The sequence below is a fragment of the Leptidea sinapis genome, chromosome 24, assembly GCF_905404315.1.
Source record: "Leptidea sinapis chromosome 24, ilLepSina1.1, whole genome shotgun sequence".
Classification (NCBI taxonomy): domain Eukaryota; kingdom Metazoa; phylum Arthropoda; class Insecta; order Lepidoptera; family Pieridae; genus Leptidea; species Leptidea sinapis.
Window position 1 is genome coordinate 3,069,311 of NC_066288.1, and position 27,224 is coordinate 3,096,534.

Genomic DNA, 27,224 nt, shown 5'->3' on the forward strand with positions numbered 1-27,224 from the left:
CACGGGCGATTTGCCGCTTAAAAAATCTGGAGGCACGGTTGTATTTCCTCTTAAGAACTGTGCAGTTCGGATCCTTTGCGCCCAGCGCCGCAAACCAAGTTCGGAATGGCCACCGGTCCTCGACACTAACTGAACTGGCCGCTACTTCACGCCGGTATTCTGTGCGAGTGTGGTAATTAACCCGGACGAGCCTGGCCCGATTGTGCTGACGTCAAAAGACGGCAGCGTGACTCTCCCACTTCTTAAAAGCCCTTAGTCGCCTCTTACGACACCCATGGGCCTGGAATCCCCTATTCTTTTTACGCCCCGGGAAAAGTACAGGGCAAAACTAGTCACAAAAAAAGCGGAACCGCGTCAGTTAAAAGCAGAAGGTGGACCATTATCAAGAAAGGCGGTGTAAAAAGCGGAAAAGCGGTACATCTGGCAACGCTGGAATTCAATGACATTTGTGATTTGCAAAATTGACATTTGACAGATTGTGCTTTTCATTTTTTTACAATCAAATAATCAATCATGGATTTATAATACCTGCTGATAATTTTAAGCTAATCGTTAATGTAAATTCATTTCAAACGTGCTATCGATTATAATACTTTTATATAAGTGTGTTGTAAACTAGACAAACATGTTATGGAGGATACTTCCGAATATAAAAAATCGCCAACATGGCAAAACTGTGTACACTGTCCAAATTTACTTTTCAAAACCACCTCGGAATTCGAAAAGTAAGATTTTTGATGATTTAAAGTACAACATTTTTAGTTTATTCACCGAGACTATGATGAGACAGACCCTGAAATGTATAAGTAATTATCATATTTTTGAATTGCAGGCATGTACAAGAAAAACATAGTATAAAAGAAGGATCATTGATATTGTGCCAATATGGACTAAACGGAATATGTTCTGCTCTTCAGTTTGGTGACTTGCGTAAAGCTGGCTTTAAATATCATATAAGACAACATCATCTATTTGAATTAAACACTGATAACTGGGATTTTTATTCATCATCTCAAAATTTGCCTGCAGTTTTGAATGACCCTAATAGAGGCAAACAAAGTAACTTTTTTACCAAAACATGGGGAGATAGCTTCATTGATAAAGTAGAGATATATCCAAGTCCTTATTTACCTGAAATAACTAATCATCATTTTGAATCATACTGCAAGAAAATAGGAAAACGCTACAGAAGACATTATTTATTGAAGGATAAAGTACCAAATAAACAGAAATGCCAGACTGTAGAAACAGTTTGTGATGTACCAAGTATATTTTATGAAGCCTCCTTAACCCTCAATGATCCAGATGTTTTTGGGAAAGTCTTTCCAGGTTTGTCAAACTCAGATGAAATAAATCCTTCAATAAGATCTCTGCAAGAAACTTTGAGCACATACCTAGATGTGATTGAAATGAAAATATCGAAACAAGTAGCCCAAAAATCTGATGCTTTCTTTCATGCAATGCTGTCTCATGATACTATTATGGAACAGATGGCTAGAGCTATAAAAACAGTTAAAAGCACAAGACTAAAAATCATTGATGTTAAACAGAACTTGACATCAGATCCCTTAAAGCTTGTCAGCTTTACAAGGATCAATAATAATTTAAATAGTGTACATGACATTTTGAAACTAATGGCTACAGTTCAACAAACACAACCCATGATACAGCTTCTTCTTAGCACATCTGACTATGTTGCTGCTCTTGATTTAATAAGTTCAACACAGAAGGTTCTAAGTACTCAACTTTCTGGTATACAAGCTTTCCGTTACCTATCACCACAATTGACAGAAATGAAACGATTAATTCAAAGAATGCTCAGTGAAGAGTTCTCTAAGTTTATTGTAGCCGATTTGAATAGATCTCAAAGAGATCAAACAGAGTTACCTGAAAAAGATAAATTAGTGTCCATAGTTTCTGGAATTTTAAAATTGAAGGAATTTGATTTTTTAGAAAATTTTAAAATGGAAGCTATAACATCAATTCAGGCTACAATAAAGCAGTGTGTTATAGAAATAATATCTGAAAGAGATAGCAGTATGGAAATTGTATTGAGAGGCTCAAATTCTGATACATGGCTTCTTTGTAATGAAGGAATTATATTTTTACACAGAATTACACCAAATATTGTTAATATATTCAAAAGAGTTTTATCTATTACTAACCTTATTTTAGATGTGAGCCAAATGACTGATGTAACGGGAAGCGCAAGTGAAGATATCTGGACACAGGCAGAGCTTAATATTCTTGAAGATAAAATACAAAAACTAATTATGTCACTGTCTGACTACAGTAATGAGAAATGTGCAAATTTGATAGTCACTAAGACGGATAAGGATTATGTTTTTTCGGATTTATCCCATTTATCAAAATTGTCCGAGTTGATTAATAATTTTTCAGCACAATGTGAAGAAATCACTGGTCACTACAGTAACGCCATGAAATTGGCCTTAAGAAGTTTTGCCATGAAGTATATTCAGAATTTACATTCAGAAAGGAGATCACAGTTAACCATAGCTCTTAATAATGAAAGATGGAAAATTGCCAGTGTCCCATGTGAATTACAGAGTATGATAACTTCAATTTCAGAAACTGGAGAAATACCAAACACATTTACATATGAAATTAAAAAGACGGATGCTAAATATTTAGTAATCAACAAGGAGACATATGCGGTTGTGGCAACTGTTCAACTATTGATAAAAATATTATTAGAATATTGTGATGCAATGAAGAGATCTCCTGATATTGTTCAATATTTGGTTCATTGCATGCTAGAATTGATTCGTTTGTTTAATTCACGGTGCTGTCAATTAGTTTTAGGTGCTGGAGCCATTCAAAGTGCAGGGTTAAAGACTATTTCCACATCCAATTTAGCTCTTGTGTCCCGTTCTTTGCAAGTTATATTGTGGATTTTACCATTTATAATTAAGTTGCTAGAAGAATTACAATCAAAAGAATTGTTGCTAAATGGGTTTCAAAGTATATTAAATGATATAGCCGGTCACAAGCAAGAAATAGAAAATAAAATTAGTGTGATTGTTAGTAATATGCTTTGTTCACAACTTGGTGGGTGGGATGCTAAACCACCAGTTCCTTCTCAAACATTCCGAAATATTTCAAAACATTTAGTGAAGTTACATGAAGCTCTTACGGATATATTACCTGTAGGACAAATTAAAAAAATTTATATGAAAGTTCATGAAAATTTTAAGGACAAATTAAGAGAACAATTGGTTAAAATGAATATAGTAGCAAATGGAAGCCCCCAACATGGTATTGTGACATCAGAGCTAACATTTTATTTACAAACACTAAAGACATTGAGAGTGATTAATGAAAATGATCCTGAAGACAATATTTTATTTGATATATGGTTGAGTTTTGATAGAGAATAAAATAAAATTTTGTACAGTACACTCAATCATTTTAATTTAAATGTATGTAGCTAAACCCTATTAATTTCAACTTAAAGCTATAAAACTACAAGAACATCATTAATTACAATCATATTATCATGGTCAATCTTGGGCTTCAAAAGGTTAAAGCCACTACTTCCAGTGAAGTTAGTCCTGTGTTTTTCACAGTCAGACAAGCTGTCCAAACTGGTTAGGGTGTTTATCCAGACTGGTAGCTGTTTCCTGATTTCTCATTTATACAGTGTCCCAGAACTCGATGAAATGCGCGAACTTTTAATGGCACTTGCCAAGGCTCTTTTAGTACATTTTTTTAAAGGAGGGCCTTTCAAATTCGACAAATTTTAAATTAATAGTTTAAAACATAGGCTTAATTCTAGAAAACTTGGGACAATAGTGTCATTATTTTTGACTGTGGTTCTAGAAATGTTATTAAGGTTTACGGTGCCAAAGTTTAAAACAACAAAAATAATAAATATTAACCACAATAACCGAAAATGGTTACAGTTTCACCAAATTTCTAGGTTTTTCGTAAATGCCCATAATTTATAAACTGCGTGGGATAGATTTTTTCTGATTTTACTCAGGATGGTTATAATCAATCCTGTCACCCCGTTTCGGCTTGACGTTGAGTTCTGGGACAAACTATATAATAGCCATGTTGAGATATTCGTTCATGTCTGTTAATGTGATAAATTCAAATAATTTTATTAAAAATAGTAGTAGTAGTTCAAAATCACTTATTGAACGCCAAAAACTACCACCCATTCAAAAGACTGCTTCAAACCTGAGAAGAATGGGCGCAAGAAACTCAGCGGGCTTTTTTTTAATACAAAAATATGGATTATAATGTGATATCGTACACAATAAACATTTATAATTAAAGAGCCTGAGGGTGTTCGCGCCATTCCCAGTCTGGGGTGTCATTAAGAAAATATGCTATAGAAACGTTTTTTAACAATTCTTTTAAATTTCGTAACACATTTGTTTTGTACATTTTCTGGGATCATATTGTAGAAGCATATACATCGCCCAACAAAACACTTACTAACTCGACCCAACCGAGTTGTAGGCATTACAAGTTTATGTTTGTTCCTCGTGTTAACATTATGAATGTCACAGTTTCTAGAAAATTCCTCAATGCGCTGATGAACATACGGAACATTATCATAAATATATTGAGAAGCAACAGTCAAAATGTTTATTTCTTTAAATTTTTCTCTTAAGACTTATTGCAGATAATAAAAAAAAATCATTTTTTTCTCTTATTGATTCTTTGGCACCTAGGTTATAAATCGCGCGAATAGCCCTCTTCTGCAGCACAAAGATGGTATTAATATCAGCCGCACTGCCCCATAACAATATACCATAGGACATAATACTATGAAAATAACTAAAGTATACTAGTTGCGCCGTATCTATGTCACTTAACCGTCTAATTTTCTTTACCGCATATGCTGCAGAACTAAGCCTATTCGCCAATCCTTCATGCCAATATGGGGGCCCCATTGCAATTTATAATTAAGAGTAATGCCAAGAAATACAGCAGATTCCACTGTTTTTACCACCTCTCCGTTTAATGAAATATTCGCATCTGCATTTTTGACATTTGGTGCGGTAAATTTAATATAAATATTTGGTTTTATGACTATTTAACAATAAGTTATTGGCGCTAAACAAGTACACGATGTCAGATAGGGCATTGTTTACTTCGTCATATAAAACTTGGCTTCGTTTCACTTTGAATATAAGTGAAGTGTCATCCGCAAACAATACCACCTTGTATTTTTTTTCTACAAGGTTAGGTAGATCATTTATATAAATAAGAAGAGGAAGGGTCCAAGAAAAGACCCTTGTGGTACCCCCATACCGAGAGGAGTCCCAGGAGATCTCCTGCCATTCACATCGATCCTCTGTATCCTATTATTTAAATATGAGATGAGAAGATCGAGCGAAGATCCTCTTATACCATAGTGACATAGCTTCCTGACCAGCGATAAATAAGGTGCATTTGATATATTATGTATATAAACCTGTTGTGAATTGGGGAACAACCAGTTTCTCACCTTTATTGTTGCTTGTTTTCGTGTTCAGTTGATGCAATGAGCTCATGTCAGGACTGAACATGACACCTTCACTGCCTCTGCAGCAGTGGACCAGCATTTCCGGGTTGTATGTTGGTGAGTCGTCCTGCTCTAGCTTGTACACCGAGATCACCATCACTCCCTTCAGGGTAGTGTCTTGCACCTCGACTCATAGCACATGGACAATCTTTCACAGGCTCTCTAGAACTTTGCGCATCTATATTCCTGGTGTTTATGTAGGTTCAGGGTTTGTTTGGTTCCGTTGAGACAACAGACAGTGCCCATTTTGACCCATGGCTCTTGGATTAGTACAAGTCGCTGCGGTCGTTTTCCCAAGTTTATATAGCAAGCTACAGCTGAGAGAGAGGGTCAAGCGTTTGGATTTGTTTTCCATCTGTGATATCTCATCCTCTTCCTCCTCACCGATGCCGGTGTGTATCATGCAGTCATTTCCGCTATCCAAGTGGATATAAAAAATTTCGTTTTCATCTTTCTTGGCGGCGACTGCCTCAGGTTCCCGTCAGTGTATGGGCTCTGGCTCTGTCAGTTTCCGCATTTGGAAACCCGGTGGCAGTTGTACTGTGTGGCCTCGTGCTCGACATTAAGATGTTAATTATTCCAATTGCTGCGGGCTAAGTTATCCTGAGGGCACTGCAATGACGGCTGACTTCACGGCCTGTGAAACACAATTTGAGGAGTGTCACGCGATGCCTGAGTCTAGCCTCTAGGGATGACCTCTGTGAGATACAGTCTCTTGGAGTTGCATCCTTTTGACTACAGATCCGAGTCCTCGGATTTCTCTATCCCCGTTAATCTGTTTTTGTACCCCTGTCCCATTCGATGGGGATTGATAGGCTACTGGTCGTCAGCGGCCGCCTGCACAATTATCAGTTTGGGAACACCACCTCTTCCTGGATTTCTCACGCTATTTTTTATCCTATTTCTTTTCTATGTCACCGTTGCGGTTCCAGTTGTACAGTTGTCCCTTTTCCTCCTCTTTGTTTTTTCCTCGTCTATCATCGGATAGACGAGGAAAATTGAGAGCACACTGGTGAGCATCGCCTCTGTATCGTGTAGTCGTGAGTGCTGTTTCTTTCTCTGTGAGAGATCTTATCCATTGCTGGTAAATACCGTGTAAACTGTGTACCGTCTAGTCTACCAGAAATATTGCCCAGAGTGAGATTCTGTATGTACCTCTGGATAATTATAATCTGGATATTAGAGACGCTTATAAAACCCCATATATAGTTAGCGATCTAGCCATACGGTATGAAAATAATTCAAATTTTATTAATGGTAAAATATTTAAAAATACAATTGAAATTGTTAATAAGTTTTCATTATTTTACAATATTTTAAATTCAATGAAGAGTTATTGAAATTCTAGACGTTAAATAGAAATAAAAAAACGTTTTTTAAACGCAATTTAATTATATTAGGTATTTTCTATTCAGTTTATTCTTATTATTTACAATCTTCGTAAACGTAAATCCAAAGCAAATAATGCACGTTGGGCGGGTCCATGCTCGGAAATAGCCAAACTAGCTTGCAGACATCTTCTTGCCAGAGTTAAGTCACCGACCGCCTGAAAAATAAAGCAGATGATATTCATACTCTTAAGTACACTTCACAATAGTATTCTCTTTTTGAGCAGTGTTTTTAGGCCCGAGTAACGGGGATAAATTTTATTGAATAGTACGAAACAGTCTATAAAAATGAGCATAACAAAATTTGGATATATAATACTATTTGAGAAGCTACGACACTCGTTCATGCTTCAATCGTCAGATCTCGGGGTGACCTATCGATTACTTATAAAAATAATATCTTGCATGTACTTAATGCACAAGATTTGTCTATCGGGCAGAACCAACTGACAAAGCTTGAGACCGGTGACGGCAGGGTCGTTTCGTCTAAACCCGAACTTTTGAGGGAAGTCGAGAAGTTTTATGGACAGTTATACACGACCGCACGGGCACCTGTTACCAACAAGGCTGAAGACCCAAGAGCCAAATTAACCCGACACTATACCGAAGATATCGCAGACGTCAGCATGTACGAGATTAGTATGGCCCTAAAACATCTTAAAAAGAACAAGGCGCCGGGTGATAATGGAATTACAGCTGAGTTTCTGAGAGCTGGTGGTACCCCTTAAGACCCTCCAGAAACTATTCAATTCCGTCATCCTCGAGGGCAAAACGACGCAAGCATGGCACAGAAGTATAGTGGTGCTGTTCTTCTAAAAGGGCGATAAATGCTTTTGAAGAACTATAGGCCCATATAGCTTCTGAGCCATGTATATAAGCTGATTTTGAGCGTTATCACGAATCGTCTCGGGCGCAGGCTCGACGACTTCCAGCCTCCCGAACAAGCCGGATTCCGAAAAGGCTTTAGCACCATAGACCACATACATACGCTGCGGCAGGTTAGACAGAAGACAGAGGAGTATAACCAGCCACTATGCTTGGCGTTCGTGGACTATGAGAAAGCCTTTGATTCGATCGAGATCTAGGATCAGATCTCGAAGCCAATCCAACTGCAGCGGGGAGTCAGACAAGGCGATGTCATATCGCCCAAGCTGTTCACTGTTGTTGGAAGATGTCTTTAAGCTTCTGGACTGGAACGGACTGGGCATCAACATCAACGGCGAATACATCTATCACCTTCGCTTCGCAGACGATATCATAATCATGGGAGACACCATGGAAGACTTAAGCCATATGCTCGATGGCCGCGATACTGCTTCCCAAGGAGTAGGGCTCAAAATGAACGTGGACAAGACGAAGATCATGTCAAATGTCCATGTCGCACCTACTCCCATAACAATTGCGAACTGTACTCTCGAAATTGATGATCGACAAACAATCCAGTTATGCAGGTCCAATTTCCAGAAGGTCACTCGTCGAATCCAACTCGAATGGGCAGCGTTCGGGAAGCTCCGTAAAATCTTCTCGTCCCAAATACCGCAGTGTCTGAAGATAAAAGTTTTCAACCAGTGTGTGTTGCCTTACGGTGATGAGTTACGGTACACAGACATGGTCGCTTACTATGGGCCTTATGAGAAAGCTCAAGTTCGCTCAGAGGGCAATGGAGAGGGCTAGGCTCGGAGTTTCCCTGCGAGATCGAATCAGAAATGAGGAGATCCATAGGAGAACCGAAGTAACCGACATAGTCCAAACGATTGCGAAACTGAAGTGGCGGTGGGCAGGGCACATAGTTCGACGGACAGATGGCCGTTGGGGCAGTAAAGTCCTTGAATGGCGACCACGTACCGGAAGACGCAGTGTTGGCAGGCCCCCACAAGATGGACCGACGATCTGGTCAAGATCTCCGGAATACGTTGGACGAGGAAGCGCAGGACCGATCGTCGTGGAAATTTTTGGGGGAGGCCTTTTTCCAGCAGTGGACGTTTTCCGGCTGAAGATGATGATGACTTAATGTAAATTTATATGACTAAAATTTTTTGTAGTTACCTATATATTATGACTATAAGCCTTTTGAAACGTAAAGTGTTTAGGTACCTCCCTAGGGTAGGCCTAATAAGATCAAAATAAGAAATATATAAATAGAACGCACTCAGCTGGCGTTTTGCGTCTCCCCTCTCACCCCGGACCTCCCGACATAGACAGTTTTTCGATCGCGCTTGTGAATCCTCGTTTATACCGCTCGTCAGCGAGTTGGTCATTTGTGTGTGCCGTAATTTGGGGGCTCTTCTAACGTACGTACTTACAATTTCTTTGAACCAATTCGCTTTTTAGTATAACCTTAGAGGTTAACGTCAAAAAAATTAATTTCAAAAGTCTTGATTATGGGACTAATCGTATGATATCGTGAGGTGCCAATTGGATCACACTTTTAAACTGATTTATTACATGTTTCAGGTATTTTTATTTCATTGTAGATGGTTCGCACGTACAAAAGAAAGACTGATGCCGGAGAATAGTCTCAAGATAAAATGAAAGAGGCTGTAAGTAAAGTCTGATGCTGAGATTTTTGCAGTACCGTTTACGAGCTTACAGAGAAGAGTTACTTTATCCAGGGCTATTTATTAAGCGACGACCGTATATATGTGAATAATTATGTTCCAATAATTAATATTGATCTCATTATTTTTTTACTGATTCCAAAGCTATAGTAATAAGAAACTTAAAATTTTGGTACATTTTGTGTACGATCCGATTCACCCCAAAAATTGGGGCAATTCGGATATTTCTCTTTTTTTTAAGTTTTAAATACTTAACTGTTGTTCATAAAATAAATTTATTGATTCTAAATGCTTCCAAAGGCGACTATAATTAATTACTCTTTGAATACTTTGGAAATGACCGGAAACACAAAAATTTGGCCGATAGTTACTACTAATACAAATACTTTTAAAAATTGGTGTCACTTTTGCAACGTTTAAACTATTTGAATAATACTTTACAAGTTATTAACGGTCGATCCGTTTCGAAGAAGTGCGACAACGAACACCGTGATACGAGAATATATTACACCAAATATTGTTATACATTTACAGAGTTATAACATATTTAGTTATTTTTACCAGTTTTATAGGATGCCGGTAGATGGGTGCTTATAAAAACATATCTAATGGAGACTGAGTGACTGGAGTAAACCATACCAATATCTTGCGGCATGCGGTCGGTTAGTCTAGTGGGTAGAGCGCTGGGACGTTATCCAAGAGGCGCGGGTTTGAATCACCTCGTCCATAAATCTTAGTACAAATTAAATTTGGATACCAAGAGAAGTGAATCTCTTAACACCACCATGAAATATTATATTCGGAATAGACATTAGCTGAATTTTTTTTTAATCTTGATGAAATTTCCACATGTACACGTATTCATGTAATAAACACGTCTGCGTCTTCGACACAGCCTCATGTTAATAGAAGTGAATACTTCTTTAGCGGCGTTGAGCACTTTTCTTGGGATGGGTATAACATGTTAAACTCGCGTCAGAACACGTGACCTGATCGAAAATTCGTAAGACAGTCGTTGAAATTATGGATGATAGTTGATTTTTCTGAGAGAAACATTTTGATGTAAAAATAATTGGCCGAGTGGTTAAAGATCCTACCTACTAAGCTAGAGGTCCCGGGTTCAAATCCCGGTAGGTGCAAGAATTTATATGATGAATATGGATGTTTGTTTCCGTGTCATGGATGTATTTAAGTATGTTTATGTGAATATATGTATGTATAAGTATATTGTATTAAATATATCGTTGTCTTGCAACCCAAAACACAGGCTATATATGCCTTATTTGGGGCAAGATAATTTGTATAAAAAGTGTGTCCATATTATTAAAAGTGTGTCAATATTATACATTATTAATATATTGCTAAAGAATAAAGATTGCGATAAACGTGTAGGTACTTGACAATATTACCAAGGCTACGTGAGCAATATTGAACCATATGTTCGAACGAGTTTCTGAATTTGTCGAGTAGAGTAAAGCTTGATTGAAGCAAGGCACGATAAGATCCCACTGGCTGCAATACAGACAACATAATCCCAAGTTGTTGTAAATCTCAGAGCCGGGTGGATGTATAGCCAATAGTCTCCTGGAAATTATCCTGATATTAATACATTTACACAAATAAAATTTGAAAAACAAAATTTTATGAACGATGCGGGATTCGAACCCACGACCTCCGGCGTTCCGTGCCGGTGCTCTAACCAACTGAGCTAACCGTTCGAGTACCGCCTCGCTATAAAATTCTGTTTGCTTTGTTCAACTCTCAGGCTGTGGCTTCATCTACAGGATCTACTTTACAGTTGATAACCTGATCAACCCCAATATTTGCATATTAGGAAATTGACTTGAGATGTCGCTCTTGTAAATCTAAACAATATGTTATGTTTTTTAAGTGATAACCCTCACTTCTAGGATTAATACACAAATAAAATTTGAAAAGCAAAATTTTATGAACGATGCGGGATTCGAACCCACGACCTTCCGTTCCGTGCCGGTGCTCTAACCAACTGAGCTAACCGTTCAAGTACCGCCTCACTATAATAATTCTGTTTGCTTTGTTCAACTCTCAGGTTGTGGCTTCACACACACTTCACAAATTTTATTTGTGAAGTGTGTGAGTGTGTGTTCTAGAAGTGAGGGTTATCACTTTAAAAACATAACATATTATTAATACATTTTTTTAATTGTACTTAAATCTTAACTTATTTGATATTATTTATTTAATTACCGTGACCATGCTATGCATTTGAAGTCAGTGAAACTTTCTGATAAATGAATAATGGTAATAATTATCCAAAATCGACAATTAATGTCCAGAATTCATGACAGACGATGCTTGCAACATCAGAGAAAAATACAGCGTGGCGCTTCAATGGCGACAAATAAAGTAATAAAAAAAAATTATGCCAGCATGCAATGAAAAAGCAAGTCTTCTAATTATTGAATTCGACAAATGGCTACGAAATTTAATATAGGTATACCCTCATTAAACGTCCAGTTTAGTTCAGATCTATCCTCTAGTAGACACCTCGCTATATTTAAAACAATAGCAAGTAATCCAAACCATGATGACGATAATGGAAATTAATAGGACTATTATCGCATTATTGAAAACAACAGTAAAACAAGAAATAGATGATATTAACACCAGTACCTGAAATAGGAAGGTAAGAACTCTTGTAATAACTGGCTTGCAAGTGCGAAGTAGTGGTGCAGTAGTAAGCTGTGGATTCCGGATTGAAGGGTGTGGGTGACTGTGCAAACTATAGTCTATAGATAACAGCTCCGCACAAGAAAAAAACTGACGTTAATTTAAGCGAAATCAAATTAAATGGCCGAACAATTATGCAAACTAAATCTACAAGAGCGAAGTCAAAGTTGGCCAATACTGATAAATAATCGTGTGATAATAATAATGACTATAGATCCTTCTCATACCTGTAATAACGCAATGCAATTTCTGGTTGATCGTTATAGAAATTATACATAGCAATATTAGCAATAGCTTCAATATTTGTAGGGTTTTCTATAGCCACCATTCTATAGTACTTTACAGCCACAGCCATGTTGCCCATCATTTCATGTATTCGGGCTTGTTCCAACAATAAAGAAGTGTAGTCATGAAATACTGACAAACCTTGCTTACAAACATCTAATGCCGACAGGGGTTGATTTAACCCAACATACATGGCAATAAGTCGTAAATAAATAGCTATATGTTTGTTCTGTTTCAACGCTTGGCGTAGGCATTCCTCTGTGTTTCTCTGCAAACCAAGAGCAGAGTAGCATCGGGCTAATGAATAGTTCCACCACCAGTCAGATTTGTCATCCATCTTCTTAATTTGAAAAATGATTTCCATTGCCTGTAGGAACACAGTTTCGTGGTGACAAAATTAATATTTTGTCATTTATAAATTAGTCAGTTAGTTAGATTAAAAGCCTGCATAATCAAGTCAAACAGAATTCTGTTTTATTTATGTCAACAATAACTTCAATGAAAAATATGTATAAATTTTAATAAAGATTACATTATGTCATCAACAAAATACATGCATATTTATTTGTTACAGAACTTATAGTGTTACGAGAATGAATGGCCAGACTACTTTACTTTTGGTATAATAATATTATGTTTTTGAGTTTTTTCATAATATAGGTTTAAAACAACTAGAGCTAAACAACAAGCAAGCGCCTTAAATGTCACGATTTACCTTTCGAACATTACATTCACAGTAATAAACATATTCAAATAATGTTTTAGCGGCTGGTACAAAGCTTTTATCATCTTTGGACAGAAATCTCAACGAGACTGGTACGTTATGATTGAAACTTGATCCGTCGGCAAGTGCCGTAGCTGCCCTAGAGAAACGAGCAGCTGTTGATAGAACTGAGCTAGAAGTGCGCGCCCTTGACGCTGTGTAGGATGCTGTTCTCAGTGTTGCTGTAGTTGGTATCTTTTCCTGTTAATGCAACAATTTTTTTACTAAGAGCACTATTCTTTTTAATTTGATACTTAATACAGAGAGTAGACATTTAACAGTGGGACACTCTTTTGCACAGGATGCCGGCTAGATTATGGGTACCATAAAGGCGCCTATTTCTGCCGTGAAGCAGGAATGTGTAAGCATTATTGCGTTTCGGTCTGAAGGGCGCGGTAGCAAGTGAAAATACTGGGCAAATGAGACGTTAACATCTTATGTCTCAAGGAGACGAGCGCAATTGTTGTACGCTCACAATTTTAGGGGTTTTCCAAGAATCGTGAGCGGCACTGGCTTGTAATGAGCAGGGCATATCATTTACCAGCAGCTGAACGTCCTGCTCGTCTAGTCCCTCATTTTCATAAAAAAGGTAAATGGTGTCAAGTAGGGTTGCTAATGGTCGTGAGACGGAATCATTTCTTTACCACTTTATATTTCTAAAGTCTACTCTAGAGTTTTGTATTTGTTCATCCGCCATTGACGCAGTGACCACAGTGGATTAAAACACAGACACGAAGTCCATAATGTAGTGGACGCTACTTACAGAACATCAGATGAACTGAAATGAAGAAATGAAATTTATTTATTGCGCCGAATACAATAGGTATACATTATAGATCTTAAATTTATTGTAGTGTCTTCTATTCGGCTAATTTAAATAAGCATGCAAAAAGATTACTTAAAATTTAAAAAATCCTTATACAGACTTTTTACAGAGGATGTGATGTTTTTTTAATGAAAATACAGGACGAGACCTGGCAGGCCGTTCAGTTGATGGTAATTGATACGCCCTGTTCAAAAATTCTGAGCGGCACTACAATTGCGCTCGTCACCTTGAGATATAAGATGTTAAATCTCATTTGCCCAGTAATTTCACTAGCTACGGCGCCCTTCAGACCGAAACACAGTAATGTTTACACATTACTGCTTCACGGCAGAAATAGGCGCCGTTGTGGAACCCATAATCTAGCCGGCATCCTGTGCAAAGGAGCCTCCCACTAGTAGAAGTACAACAATTATTGACAATGACAACAACAATTCGATAATTTCAACGGATTATCTAATTTTATAGCCATGTTGTTATACGTATTGTTATAGTTAAATTTTTATTAACGTCATGCTCGCTTAAATGCCTCTGCTTGTGGCGGCGACGTGGGGCGGGTCGTTCCCTTCCCTAAATTATGGTCGAAGGAGGCTATGGCTGGCCCATGCGTCATGCTCGTGAACGGGTGCTACTCGTGGTCGTGGTGGCTGGATGATCTTGTTACCGGGAGGTCTGCTTGATGTGTTTTTTTTTATTATTATTTCCTTTAAAGTTAAAGTAATTATATATTTTATTTTATGAAATGCTCACATAATGCCTCTATTTACGGTATGTGTGGATTGATGCATCTACTATATATCTATACTCAATAACTCTTGTGTTTATAATTATCAATTTACTTTTTTTTCCTTTTTGACTTACTCGTGTAAGCCTTTCAGTTTTTGACTTATGAGTATTTTTGCGTTGCGTCACTTTGCATATATTGTAATTGAAATGATTTGTAAAACAATTAAAATTAAATCTTGCCTTAAATAGTGGCAATGAGTATCTTGGTACTTCTTCTCATTAGCTCAACCCTTTACGACGTAGCGGTAAATTCAATAAGAAAAAATATTTTTATTTTTTTTTGACATTCATAAGTGTCATTTCCGTGACCTACATGAATAAAGTGTTTTTGAATTTGAATTTCGTAAAAATTCCTGCCAACTTTGACAGCTGCAGAGAAGACGGCCCCTACTTGGAAAGGAGATTGGAAACAGTAAATCATTTTTGACGTGTGGAACCTGTAGGTTCTTTTATATATAGTATATATGGTAGGACTTGAAGTTCTACTATAAGTATATAAATTTCCTTTAATAACGAGAGGCAATCCAGAAAGTAATGATAACAATATCGGGTACATTTCTATAACATCCATGTTTCCTGGGATAATAAGTAAGTATGCTAAATAGACCGCTGTTAGTGAATTGACATAGCAGATTTAAATTGATTTTTACCTTTGATAATTTATACGTCGCATAAACTTATAAAATATGATATAAGGATTTCACAAAACTCAAACGACTTCACATAAAACCTACGATGCTTTTTAATACGAACAATTGAACTTCAAAGTTTTCAAAATAGATAATAAGTAATTACTCACATTTAACGCAGTTTTAATTTCTCTTTGAAAAGATGTTCCTGGCCTTGGTGTTTTAGCTACACCAGTATCACTTAGTTCATTTGATTGTGGATTATAATATTCTACCTCTTCATATCCATTGCCAGCTAATTTAGTCTGTATTGTCATTATCCGCATACGAATGAATTCCATCAATTTATTATTACTAGTCACATTCTTATCGTGAAGTGCGCTTTCATAAAGTTTAAGGCAAGCGTCATATTGTTTAGTCTTATAAAGATTGATAAGTCTATACTCGATCTCCATCTTCACAAATAATAATTTTATAACATCATACCACCTACCCTCTCGTTGCTATGCAACGCAGGGCATAACAAAGCCTAACTAGAAAGCATTTATATTCTTATACTAGCGTATAAACTACCTGGCAGCTCGATAATGTGTGACCAATTTTATTTTGTTAGTGTGTGCGTTAGCCAGTGGATGGCTCACTGACCTCTACTATATACCTCTGGACTGGCAATGGCGGCTGTCAAAGTGCTTTTGTGCCTGTTTGATATTCACCATTTTGACACTGTTGGCCATGTAGCGAGAGTCTGCGCTACAAAAGAAGTGATGACAACCTCAGCAAACATCGATTGATGGTGGGAAACTATTTAAAAAAAATATTGTGTACTTTATTGCGTTGTTTCTTCAAGTATATAAATAACACGGAAAACAATAAATTATAATAATAATAATAATAGCTTTTATTTCTCACCAACAACCAAAATTACAATATAGCGAAAACTTAAAAATACAAGGGATACATAAGCTTTGGTCGTGGATCGCTGGTGCCTGTGGTAGGTAATAAAATACCTGAACGAAAAACGAACAAAATGAATTATTAAAACAAAAAAAATTTTGAGTATTGTGCGTTCCTTCGTAGCCATTTGTAACTATTATACGTTAAAATTGGTTCTTTGGACGCTCGCGAGTGGAGCTTCAAATAGGCACAAATAATTTAACATAATATGAAACAGCCTGTCCAGTGGTATATATACAGGTCAGTGGGTTGGCTAGTTTAATAATCAAAATACTAGGGAGCTAATTCAAGCAGGTTAAGATTTAGCACATTTTTCGATCAACGAATCAAGCGAGAAGTTGTTTGAATATATTTTTATGTAAAACTTACAATTATTTTATTAATACGTTGACAAAATAATGTCATGTAAAAATACTTGCTAAAATATTTCTTGAAAACGCAATAATAATGTGAATAAATTTGAGAAGTAATAATAAAATAATAGTAAGAATAAAAGTAAGTAGGTTCCTACTATAATATTTGTTAAGATTACTTCCTTTTATAAAAAAAATTGTGGTTTTTCAGTGCAAACACTTTGTAGTAGGTATAGACGTAAAGTAATCATTTGCATTTATATTTAGCAAACAAAAAGTTTTTTTTTACCAAACCAAAGAAATTCACATATTTAATAAGTCCCAAAAGTCTATTCTCTTTCCTATTTCGGTATTAGCACGCTGTCTGGATTTTTTAAAAACGTTAGCCCCGCAAAATTCCGTGACTTGGAGCCGCCGCACTTGCGGAACGAAATCCGCACGGTAATAAATACCGCAAACAACCCGGAGATGCGACGCGAAATAAGTATTCTGTGGACTATGGAATTAAACATGGGACAATCAGAAAATTTGCAGTAAAAAAATATGTTCTATTTAACACGCCAATCGCTCAATAATAACATTTTTGTAATGACTACAAGGGACGAGACGAGCAGGACGTTCAGCTGATGGTAATTGTAAAAGCCCTGCCCATTACAATGCAGTGCCGATCAGGATTCTAGAAAAACACAAAAATTCTGAGCGGCACTACAACTGCGCTCGTCATCTTGGGACATAAGATGTTAAGTCTCATTTGCCTAGTAATTTCATTAGCTACGGCGCCCTTCAGACCGAATCACAATAATGCTTACACATAGTAATGTAATTACTATGTGTAAGCATTATTGTGATTCGGTCTGAGCAGTAGCAGTAGCTTCACGGCAGAAAAAGGCGCCGTTGTGCGCCATAATCTAGCCGGCATCCTGCCTCCCAATGGTGAAAAAAAAAAATCAATAACATGACAAGTATACCTTCGATGTAGGTACCTATATGATATACCTGACCGATAATGTGGTCAAGAACTAACGAATTGGTTGACTGAGGGCAGCGCAGGACCGTTCGTCGTGAACATCTTTGGGGAGGCCTTTGTCCAGCAATGGACGTTTTTCGATAGAAATGATGATAGTACATACCTACACTTGATATTATTACTTAATTCTACTAAACAGGTAGGTACTTACGTGACCCTCCCAGGAAAGTAGTAGGTACATTTACAATTTTGAGCTTTTTGAAATGTTCCTAATACGTGCATTTTATTACGTCATCAGCCGTATTCGTCAGCAGGACTCTGCTTCAGTATGCATCGTAAAGTTTCATAATCTTGTTTTATTATAAGCTAATGCTAAGTACAAAATTAATATTCTGTTTGCGCTGAAGTGAAAAAGGCTTTGAAAATTAATGAGAAGTAAAAAAGAATCACTGACAGAGATGAAAAACCTTTTCTCTAAGATTAGTATTAAGTTTTTAAATAAGATTTTGTAGATACATTAAAAATAAAAACTTTATATTATCAATTGATTTTGATACCTATTTGAATTGATTTAAAATTTTAATGAAATTCCTAAATAGCTTCTTACAATAAATCTGAATTTATTACATTATAAATATATTTTTTTTTTATTTTATTAGATTTTTATTTCCAAATAGTATTACCCCCCGCGATAGCAAGCGTTGTGATGGAATGACCCTCGTGGCTTGTCATGTCCAAGTTACGTCAGTTGATGCTGGGGCTGCTGCTTCGACTGCTGAAGACAGCAAATGTTGCAAATATGGCGGACTCAGTGAGGCTTACATCTTGGTGTTGAGAAACTTGACCCATGAGGCCCAAAGGCGCGTAGAATGTACAACGAGCCTAAGTATGCATATAGGCAGCTATTTCGGTCAACGGATCAGCCTAGCTATCCAAAGCGGCAAAAAATAATATGTTTTTAATATATAAATAGGACGTATTATTTAATTCATAATAGGGCATCAAACAAAAGGAACCTTAATTTCATTCATTTATAATCATGTTATTCATTTTAAGCTTCACCAGCGACCGATATTTTTCGAAAACTAGGTAGTTTTTAATTATTATTGTAATCAAAAAATTAAAATGTGGACAATATCTGACAAATAGCAATACGTTGGATATATATAACCGTATTGCTAGCTCACGTTCATGGAATCAAGTGTAGGCACATCGCCAAGATGTTTATAAAAAGTTTAATTATATTATCTTTTTTTATAACGCATGTTTTATCTGCAGAACTATGGCGAAAGCCTGGCTGTCATCGAATAGGTATAATATAGTTATATCTTTAATGTCCACCTCAGATGTGTGTCTATTTAGAAATTGTGATAATTTATTTAAGATCCACCGCAATAGTCTATAAACAGCATTTATTTCCATTACTATACATATTTTTGTTAAATACAGATATTGTAATAGAGTAGCAACGAGTTTCTTGCCACTTCTTCTCATTAAAGATCTTCCGAAATGGTTGTAAATTATGAAATAATAATACAATACAAAAATAAATAATAATAAGAAAGACTTTTATCTTCTTAAACTGCGACAGTAGACTACCTATGTTACAGCTGTTTTAGGTATAGGTACCTACTGGAAGTAAAACCTTTAACACAGTCGTAAAATTACCAAATAACATATATTTTTAGAAATATTAAGTTTGTATCTTTAATTTCCTGTTACTACTGTCAAAACTGTATTTGCATGTCGCTTTCCAACCTTTTTGTACCCCCGGATTTATAATAAACTGGTCCAGCTATGTAAATTTAAAGAACACTCCATCTTCAAGGCTAAAGAGCTTTTATAAAAATATTTAATAAAACTATCTTATATGGAAACTGAAAATCTTCTTAATGTACAATCCTAAAAAATACATACATACACATATACACAATACACACACTTTCACCTACATATACACACCATTAATACTTGTATAGTTATTACTTTTAGTTTATTTCTTTATATCATTAATTAAATTTTAGTAATCAGCTTGTTGTCACTAGCCGCTTGTATATCTTTATTTTCTGTTAATTCTACTATTTCCCCCACAAGACAGGCAACGCCTAGTGTGGGGGTCAGTATAAAATGTTAATCTGTAGGTACATGAAAAGTGCGAAATAAATGATTTTGTATTGATTTTTTTTTTGTATTTCAGGACACACAAGAACTATTAATATTCCAGATTGCTTAGAGTTCAAAATAACAACAAATGCATGCAGAGGTTTCTGTGAATCTTGGTCTTTGCCAAGCATTATGCTGGGATTTAAACGACATCCTGTGACGTCTTTAGGCCAATGTTGTAATATAATGGAGGCTGAGGATGTAAGTACCCATAAACATAAACCTAGAAGAAAAGTGTAACACACTTATTAATAAATGCCACGTTTGCCTTAAATTTAACGATGGCTCTAACTAAATAGTATTAATATAAAATAAAAATTGTCCATATCTGGTGGACATTACATATCTTTGACATAACTCTAAACACTAACTAAAAATAAAAAGATCATTCCATTGAATCGTCAGGATGTCATATAACTGCGAAAGGCACTTGTAACGGGAGAGGTTCTTTTACTATAAGAATGAGTACCTAGATAATATCATAAAGAATTTGATAATTGATATTAATACATACCTATTAGTTGGTGTTTCATTACTAAACTATTAAAAATCTTTTCAATTTCTAGGTTCCAGTGAAGGTATTATGTTTGGATGGCGAAAGGAATCTCATATTTAAGTCAGCACTATCGTGTGCTTGCTACCATTGTCAAAAAGAATAAAATAGATAAAACTGCGTACCTAACTACCTACTTGAATTCAAACCATTTGACATTTTACCATCTTACCTTGATTCAATTTATATAAGTTATAAATAATTGATAAATTTTGGGATCTTGTTATAAATATAAACTAACTTGAATGTAGCTAGTGAAGCAAAGAAAATAAATAAAAGTGTAACTCGCTGAATATTTAATGTAAGATTATGTAATAATAGTATAATTACACATATCGATGATCAAAAGAATAACATAAAAAATAAAAAATATTTTATCAGAATACATTTCTTTCATTCATATTACAATATGCACAAGGGACATACGAGGCCTATGTCTGTCTCGCTTGCCCTGCCGTGCAAAATCTGTACTGTAATGTGCTGCGTCACATGCGTCTCAGCATACGCTTAGCCTAATTATCTCATAAATAACAAACACCTCTCGCCCTCAAACACAGCTAGAATACATGGTTTTACCATATACTTAGTAATAAATACAAATAATCGGTCAACTCCATTTGTTCTTTCGCTAACGCCGTCTTGACGTTCGTTCGTCTCGACTCTACTCCAAGGCTAGTCACTAAAAGAATGAAAAGATTGTCATAAATAGTAGTGTTATAATGTTGTTGACGCATAGCGATTTAACTATAATAACATAGGAGGTAAGCATATTTAAAGTAAAAGTATTAATCCAAATGATTTGAGTTTTCTTTAGTGTTAATTCCGCCAATATTTGTCTTTAAACAATTCGACACAGACTCTGAGTCTCGTGCCAGATTTTGGCGAGACAACACGTCCTGAGGATGCCTCGTGTAGAAGGGAAACACGTGTTGAATTGTTTAAAGACAAATATTGGCGGAATTAACACTAAAGAAAACTCAAATCATTTGTATTCTTATGGCTTTCCGCAAAGTAACGCCTGCTTCAATAAATTTTCTTAAAAATTATTAGTAAATAAGCTGTTAAATATAATGTTAAATATATATAATATACAGTTTTATTTTGTTTAGGGCTTGGCATCAACTTAAAAGTTAAAATGTATCAATAGGTACCTGTTAAATAATAGTATGTTATTAATATTAAAGATACTTAAGAGGGGACGCTAGCAGCGTTATTGCATACAAACGTATTCCCCTTTTTTCTCCCTGGATAATGCTTCTAGAGAGGAGTTTTTGTCACACAATCAAGATATGCTAAAGCTATGTCTGTACGTTTTGTTTTTTTTTCAATCAACTAACGACATAAGAAAATATGACTCTTCAAACATCGTAGAAAATGCCATTTTAATACCGCCATGTTCAGACAAATGCGTAACAATTTTAAAAGGTTTTTAAGAAAAAAGGAAAACGTACCAACGCGTTCTTCCTGAAAATATTGTATCAAAAATTTTTTTGGTATGTTCAATATTCTAGGGGAATACGAAACCTCTATTTGGTTAAAATTTTGTAGGTAAAATCGGTCTGAGCTGCATTTTTCCCTATCGCACTCTTCGGGGGAAAGCTGGAGGTAATGGGCGTTAGTTGGCCAGTCCGGAGTATAACTTATGAGTTATGCACATAATATAATATTATAGTGAATCGCCCAATACCATGAGTTTGCTTATCGATTTAGTAGAATTTATTTATGGATAATTTTTCGAATGTGAGATGTATTGTATGCAGTGTATAACTGATAATTATATAAATTTATACAGAATAAATCAAAATAAGTTACCTATAGATACGACCGTCAATCAATTCGGGTAGCAGGCATTTGTAGAATTTTTTTCTAGTTTTGCTTCCACGTCATCTTATTCAATTGTTTCATAAAGTTATTTCCTTAGGGCTCCATAAAATAATATAATAGAATTTTGACTGTGTAAACATGATAAATGAAATGATAAAACATTAGACCTTTCTCCAGCATTGGACGTCTTGCGGCTGATGATGATGAAACATGATAAAAAATAATTGTGATTTCTTTTCAATTTTAACATGTTCTTGTGAAGTGTACAAATATCAGTAATTTCATTTTCTATTCCATCCTTCTAATTTTCAATTTTATATTGCATTTTACTTCCACAGAGGAATAATCATTTATTAGGCAATCAGGAGTAATATCGAAAAAAAACTTATGGTTATCCTCGAAGAAACCTCTTTTGACGTTGTCCAATCCAGTGTACTACGAACATACAGTAGTAGTACATAGTACATATTTGGGAGTATAACAATGATTTTAATAATAATTGAGGTTTTTTTTGGAAGCTTACAGACTTTCCCAAAATTTTACGCAGTAATACGCTTGCGCGTGTCTAAAGAATACAATTCATCATCACTCTGATCAATTGTAGTGTGTTGAAGCTTTTTAACTATAAAATTAACTTATACAGAGGAAAGATATCACTTATCAGGCTCTAATAATACAAGTTAGTTACATTCTTATCATCACCAGTATCAGTAACTTTTTACTTTGCAGCCCAACAATGCAGCACCGTGTGCTGAGCTACATTCACTTTTGTATGAACGGTTTTCCCAAGAATCATCTGCTATCACAGGACAGCAATGTTTATCCACTTCTCTGTTTAAAATGGCCAGCCTTTATTCTTCTACACCTTCTGCGATCAAAGAAGTGCCACTGAGATAGTGGTACTACAAATTTCATTTAACAGCTGTGCATATCCATTTCCTGAACATAAACCTACCCCAGATTCCTTCCACAAACGTTTTATTTATACTTAGTTTCAAATTTAGGTTTTCATTATATCCTCTTTCAATCTTTATATATATTTTACATTCGTGATTGAATTCGTGAGTGTTAGTAGTTAGGCCCCCCATAAGATGGTCCGGAACAGGTAGGATGCGGGCAGCGCATGAACGATTGTCATGGCGATCTTTGGGGGAAGTAATTTGTCCAGTAGTGGACGTCTTCCGGCTGAATGATAATGATGATGATGATAGTAATACTGATAATTTTAGAGTTTTCTAATGTGATGTCGTAAATGAACACGTTTTTTTGCGCATACATTGCAAACGCTGGCTGAACCGTACGAGATAGATCAAAATGTGCTAGAGTATTGTACAACATTGTTGTTTGACGAAAAAGTGCGCGATGATAGGTATATGTCTATTTCTTAGGGATAACCCACAAGAACTATTTTTTATCCTTTACTATTTACCAGAAATAATGCCTTATTTACGAAGCGAATTTAAGCAATACAGCATTAATCCTTATAAAATTAAGCATACATTGTGCATTTAAAATAGATCAACATGGCCTTTTACAGCATTCAATTGAAATGAATATTTTCGAAGATATTAAAGATTTAAAATATATATTGATACATAAATTTTTCAGTAGGAAGTGAAAATAATACCTACTGAAAATCCGATTCACACGGCGGGAGCGAGCAGAGTCAAAGAATAGCAAAGTTTCAAATCCGTGTATCAGCCAGGGTAAAAAACTAATTATGAGCGAGTACGGAGTAAGTAGTTTAAATGAAACGGGATTTGTTTGTGGCGTGCGCGCACCCCATCATGCGCATTACTCACACAAAACACGGGCTATTCACGCACACAGAGATAGTTGTGTTTCAGGCACAGCGCGACAACGATAGTTTCTTCATATACCTATTTTTCAAATTGCGCTTGACCCGGGTCCCCTGTTAAGGGTTTGCATAAGAGGTGTATTATATTACATTTTTAGTTATTTGATACTTTTCAGTTTTTGAAGTCGGTTTTCTTAAACGTAGTTTTTTTCTTTCAAAAAGTAAGAAAGTAGGAACTATTTAAATAGGTAGGTAGGTACCTACATACGTGCTTATTCATATTCATTTTTTTGCTTGGACAGAACAATGACGCGAGCTAGACTTGCACATTCCTTGGTTTAGTCTAAGTACGAAAACGCAACATAACCATTGAATCTACTTGGTATTTATTTATTTTATTAAGATCAATAACGATTACGAAGTAAAACATATCCAAAAGAAAATACTTATTTATAAATAAAATAGGCACTATAAAATTGTAAGTCTAAGTATTGTACTCAGCGTTATTTAACACATACATGGGTTCTTTGTTGCAGTGTTTCTTAACCTTTGCCATTTTGAAATTATACAAAGTTTGATATATTTAAATCGACTTCACAATTTTTTAACCACCTATCTCGTATATTATTATGGTATGGGATGGTGGTATAATGCCAATGCTTTAAATGATTTAAAAAAATGTCAAGTGTCAACTAGTGTCAACTTACGTCTGTCACCTCCAGAGTCCCGATGTATTTATTGTTTTGCTTTGAAATTTGATTAAATATCCCATACGTTCATAAGATTTTACTTTTAGTGTTTAGTGTTTACGAATTACTAAAAATCGGCAATTAATTTGTATCTTTAATAATATTATATTTAAAGTGATAATCAGCATTATCTAGTAGGAGAATAATTATTGCCGAGGAGTTAAATTTGTTTTAATATTTACGATGCAAAGAGAAGAAAAGCAATTAGAAGCTACTCTACATGGCATTCTTAACAGAGTAAACGATCTTAAAAATGCAATACAATCTCTGATTAATAAATTAGAAACAGAATACGAGACAATCAATTGGCCACAATTCCTTGACAATTATGCTATTTTGTCTGGTCATGTAAGTTTTCATTATTTTTACAATATATATAATATTTTCTGAATATACACGGTAATGTTTATCTTTCATTTTCAGTTGACAGGCCTAAGTAAAATATTACAAGCAGAATTGGCTCCATCACTGAGATCAGTTGTGGTTCTACCCCTTCAACTAGGCTGTGAAAGAGATGAAGAGTTGGCTCGACTTTCTGAGGGTCGAGTTCCAGCTTGCACACACGATTTAGTTCCAGATCTGTTAAGAACCAAACCAGAACCGCAAGCTGAACAAAGACTACAACAACTTAACCACAAAGCTAGCACATTGAGTTATGACACAGCTCAGGTATTTATGTTTTTGTTATAATAGATAGATAAAAATGGAAAATTAATTTAAAGAATTACATATTTTACATTGTAATTATATATCTAAAACTTATGTCTGATTTTGGATTATCAAGCTTTAATACTCTTGTAGTCTGTTAAATTTGTCTTGAAGACCACACAAGGGTTAAAAATATTCTTACAGATATTTTTCTGAATGTTTTGTAAAAACTCTTAAGTTATTCTTCATATTAACTAAAACCAATAAATTAAAACTTGTTTATTAAGTTAGTGTGAAGTTGCGAGCTATTCTCAAACAAAAGAACAAGCTTGTCTCTCTTAGGAGACATTTATTAATAATATCAAGATATTATGATAGTTGTTGAGTGTGTATTCTGTGAATTGGAAATTACGAGAAGTAGTTATGATGCTATGAAATGAGTACTTATTATTTATTCAATAAATAATGAAAGTATATTTTTTTTATAGAAACAAGTGGCTCAGTTTACCAAAGTTATTAGTCATGTCTGGGAAATAATATCAAAAGGAAGAGAAGACTGGGAAGGTGAATCAATGAGGTCGTCTGGTAAGTGTAGTTATGTTTGTTCTTATATGCAGCAAGGATAACAAACAGGTGTATGAGGTCGAGGGATATTAAATGGGAACAACTACCCATATTTTCTCATTTTAACTGTTATTATTACTATCTATAATGTGTACAACAATTATTAACTTATTAGATTGCAAATCATACCAAAAATATTCTAAATTCAATCTTCATAACATTTCACAATAAGAATTTAAATTTATTAAAATTTAAGTTTTGTTTGCACATTAATTTTGAAGCTCCAAAACTTGTAATAAATCTGTGAATGATATAAACATTGAAGACATTATAATTATTGGTTTACTCTTTTTTACCTATTACTCTTTTTTAGGCATGCAGCCAACACACATCATAGCAGATACACATGCTCTTGTCACTGCAGTTGGTACTGGTAAGGGCCTCAGACCTGGATTACCGCCTTGTGTGCCTCAAGGGGTTGGAGCTCCTGGAATGGGGCCATCTCGTGGACCAACCCCTCAGATGGGACCAGCTGCACCAACTATGCCAAAAGCACCTTCTGCTATTAAAACCAACATCAAAGCAGCAAATCAAATACATCCATATCAAAGATAAAAATAGAAAAAAAAAAACTTTTTTAGTGAACACAGACCAATGTCTGGCTATAAATACAATTAACAATTAAAAAAACTTTAAAGTTTGGAATTGGAGTCATTCTTATATGTAATATTCCATAGGTTTTCTAATTTTCTACATCGAGTACATACTTGCATTAAAAGCAGGTTTGGAGTCATTTTTGATAGATCGGATGACATTCTGATGAAATGGCACCAGACAAACCTGGCCTAGATTGCCATGGGCACAGAGGGGTCCTTACTTTTATTATTATAAATAATATAATTAGATAGATATTATTTATTATATTTTAAATAAACTTTATGAGTTTAATCCTTAATGAATTTTTAATATATTTCTTGTAAAAGATATTGATCAACAATCAATATCTTATAAAAATAACACATTTAAATACAGCCCTGAACTAATAAGGATTTCATGTTAAAAAACGTCTGCTGTAGTTATAATTTATAACCTAGGGGAATTCACGATCCAAGAAATACTACACTGGCAACACAACTTCATTTGATTGTTATAAGAATTTGTTGCTCTTGAG

General features: G+C 35.3%; 4 protein-coding genes across 4 annotated transcripts; 3 read left to right on the forward strand and 1 right to left on the reverse strand.

The window, feature by feature from the left end:
* The first annotated feature begins 486 nt into the window (after positions 1–486).
* Positions 487–3,419, forward strand: LOC126971563 (vacuolar protein sorting-associated protein 54). Its single transcript, XM_050817866.1, has 2 exons — positions 487–725; positions 833–3,419. Exons 1-2 carry the CDS (start codon positions 631–633, stop codon positions 3,396–3,398), a joined length of 2,661 nt encoding a protein of 886 aa, XP_050673823.1. The 5' UTR covers positions 487–630; the 3' UTR covers positions 3,399–3,419.
* Positions 3,420–6,944: 3,525 nt separating this feature from the next.
* Positions 6,945–15,935, reverse strand: LOC126971662 (tetratricopeptide repeat protein 8-like). The gene is made up of 5 exons (XM_050818044.1): positions 15,651–15,935; positions 13,195–13,443; positions 12,621–12,846; positions 10,895–11,069; positions 6,945–7,085 (listed from the first exon to the last, which is right to left on the reverse strand). Exons 1-4 carry the CDS (start codon positions 15,933–15,935, stop codon positions 10,900–10,902), a joined length of 930 nt encoding a protein of 309 aa, XP_050674001.1. The 3' UTR covers positions 6,945–7,085; positions 10,895–10,899.
* Positions 15,936–18,956: 3,021 nt separating this feature from the next.
* Positions 18,957–20,853, forward strand: LOC126971703 (thyrostimulin alpha-2 subunit). The gene is made up of 3 exons (XM_050818102.1): positions 18,957–19,065; positions 19,952–20,118; positions 20,484–20,853. The coding sequence occupies exons 1-3, from the start codon at positions 18,975–18,977 to the stop codon at positions 20,574–20,576; spliced, it is 351 nt and encodes a 116-aa protein (XP_050674059.1). The 5' UTR covers positions 18,957–18,974; the 3' UTR covers positions 20,577–20,853.
* Positions 20,854–24,839: 3,986 nt separating this feature from the next.
* Positions 24,840–27,008, forward strand: LOC126971682 (mediator of RNA polymerase II transcription subunit 8). Its single transcript, XM_050818073.1, has 4 exons — positions 24,840–25,189; positions 25,265–25,510; positions 25,978–26,074; positions 26,427–27,008. The coding sequence occupies exons 1-4, from the start codon at positions 25,025–25,027 to the stop codon at positions 26,666–26,668; spliced, it is 750 nt and encodes a 249-aa protein (XP_050674030.1). The 5' UTR covers positions 24,840–25,024; the 3' UTR covers positions 26,669–27,008.
* The last annotated feature ends 216 nt before the right edge of the window (positions 27,009–27,224 follow it).

Bases quoted from the DNA above. Each gene is read 5' to 3' on its own strand.
- LOC126971563 (XM_050817866.1), top strand. From the start codon at position 631: ATGGAGGATACTTCCGAATATAAAAAATCGCCAACATGGCAAAACTGT. The intron at 726-832 runs GTAAGATTTTTG...TTTGAATTGCAG, and splicing joins ACCACCTCGGAATTCGAAAA to GCATGTACAAGAAAAACATA.
- LOC126971662 (XM_050818044.1), bottom strand. From the start codon at position 15,935: ATGGAGATCGAGTATAGACTTATCAATCTTTATAAGACTAAACAATAT. The intron at 13,444-15,650 runs GTGAGTAATTAC...TTGCATTAACAG, and splicing joins AAATTAAAACTGCGTTAAAT to GAAAAGATACCAACTACAGC. The intron at 11,070-12,620 runs GTTTGTCAGTAT...GATAATTTCCAG, and splicing joins ATTAGATGTTTGTAAGCAAG to GAGACTATTGGCTATACATC.
- LOC126971703 (XM_050818102.1), top strand. From the start codon at position 18,975: ATGTTTATAAAAAGTTTAATTATATTATCTTTTTTTATAACGCATGTT. The intron at 19,066-19,951 runs GTATAATATAGT...TTTGTATTTCAG, and splicing joins GCCTGGCTGTCATCGAATAG to GACACACAAGAACTATTAAT. The intron at 20,119-20,483 runs GTAAGTACCCAT...TTCAATTTCTAG, and splicing joins ATATAATGGAGGCTGAGGAT to GTTCCAGTGAAGGTATTATG.
- LOC126971682 (XM_050818073.1), top strand. From the start codon at position 25,025: ATGCAAAGAGAAGAAAAGCAATTAGAAGCTACTCTACATGGCATTCTT. The intron at 25,190-25,264 runs GTAAGTTTTCAT...TTTCATTTTCAG, and splicing joins ATGCTATTTTGTCTGGTCAT to TTGACAGGCCTAAGTAAAAT. The intron at 26,075-26,426 runs GTAAGTGTAGTT...ACTCTTTTTTAG, and splicing joins TGAATCAATGAGGTCGTCTG to GCATGCAGCCAACACACATC.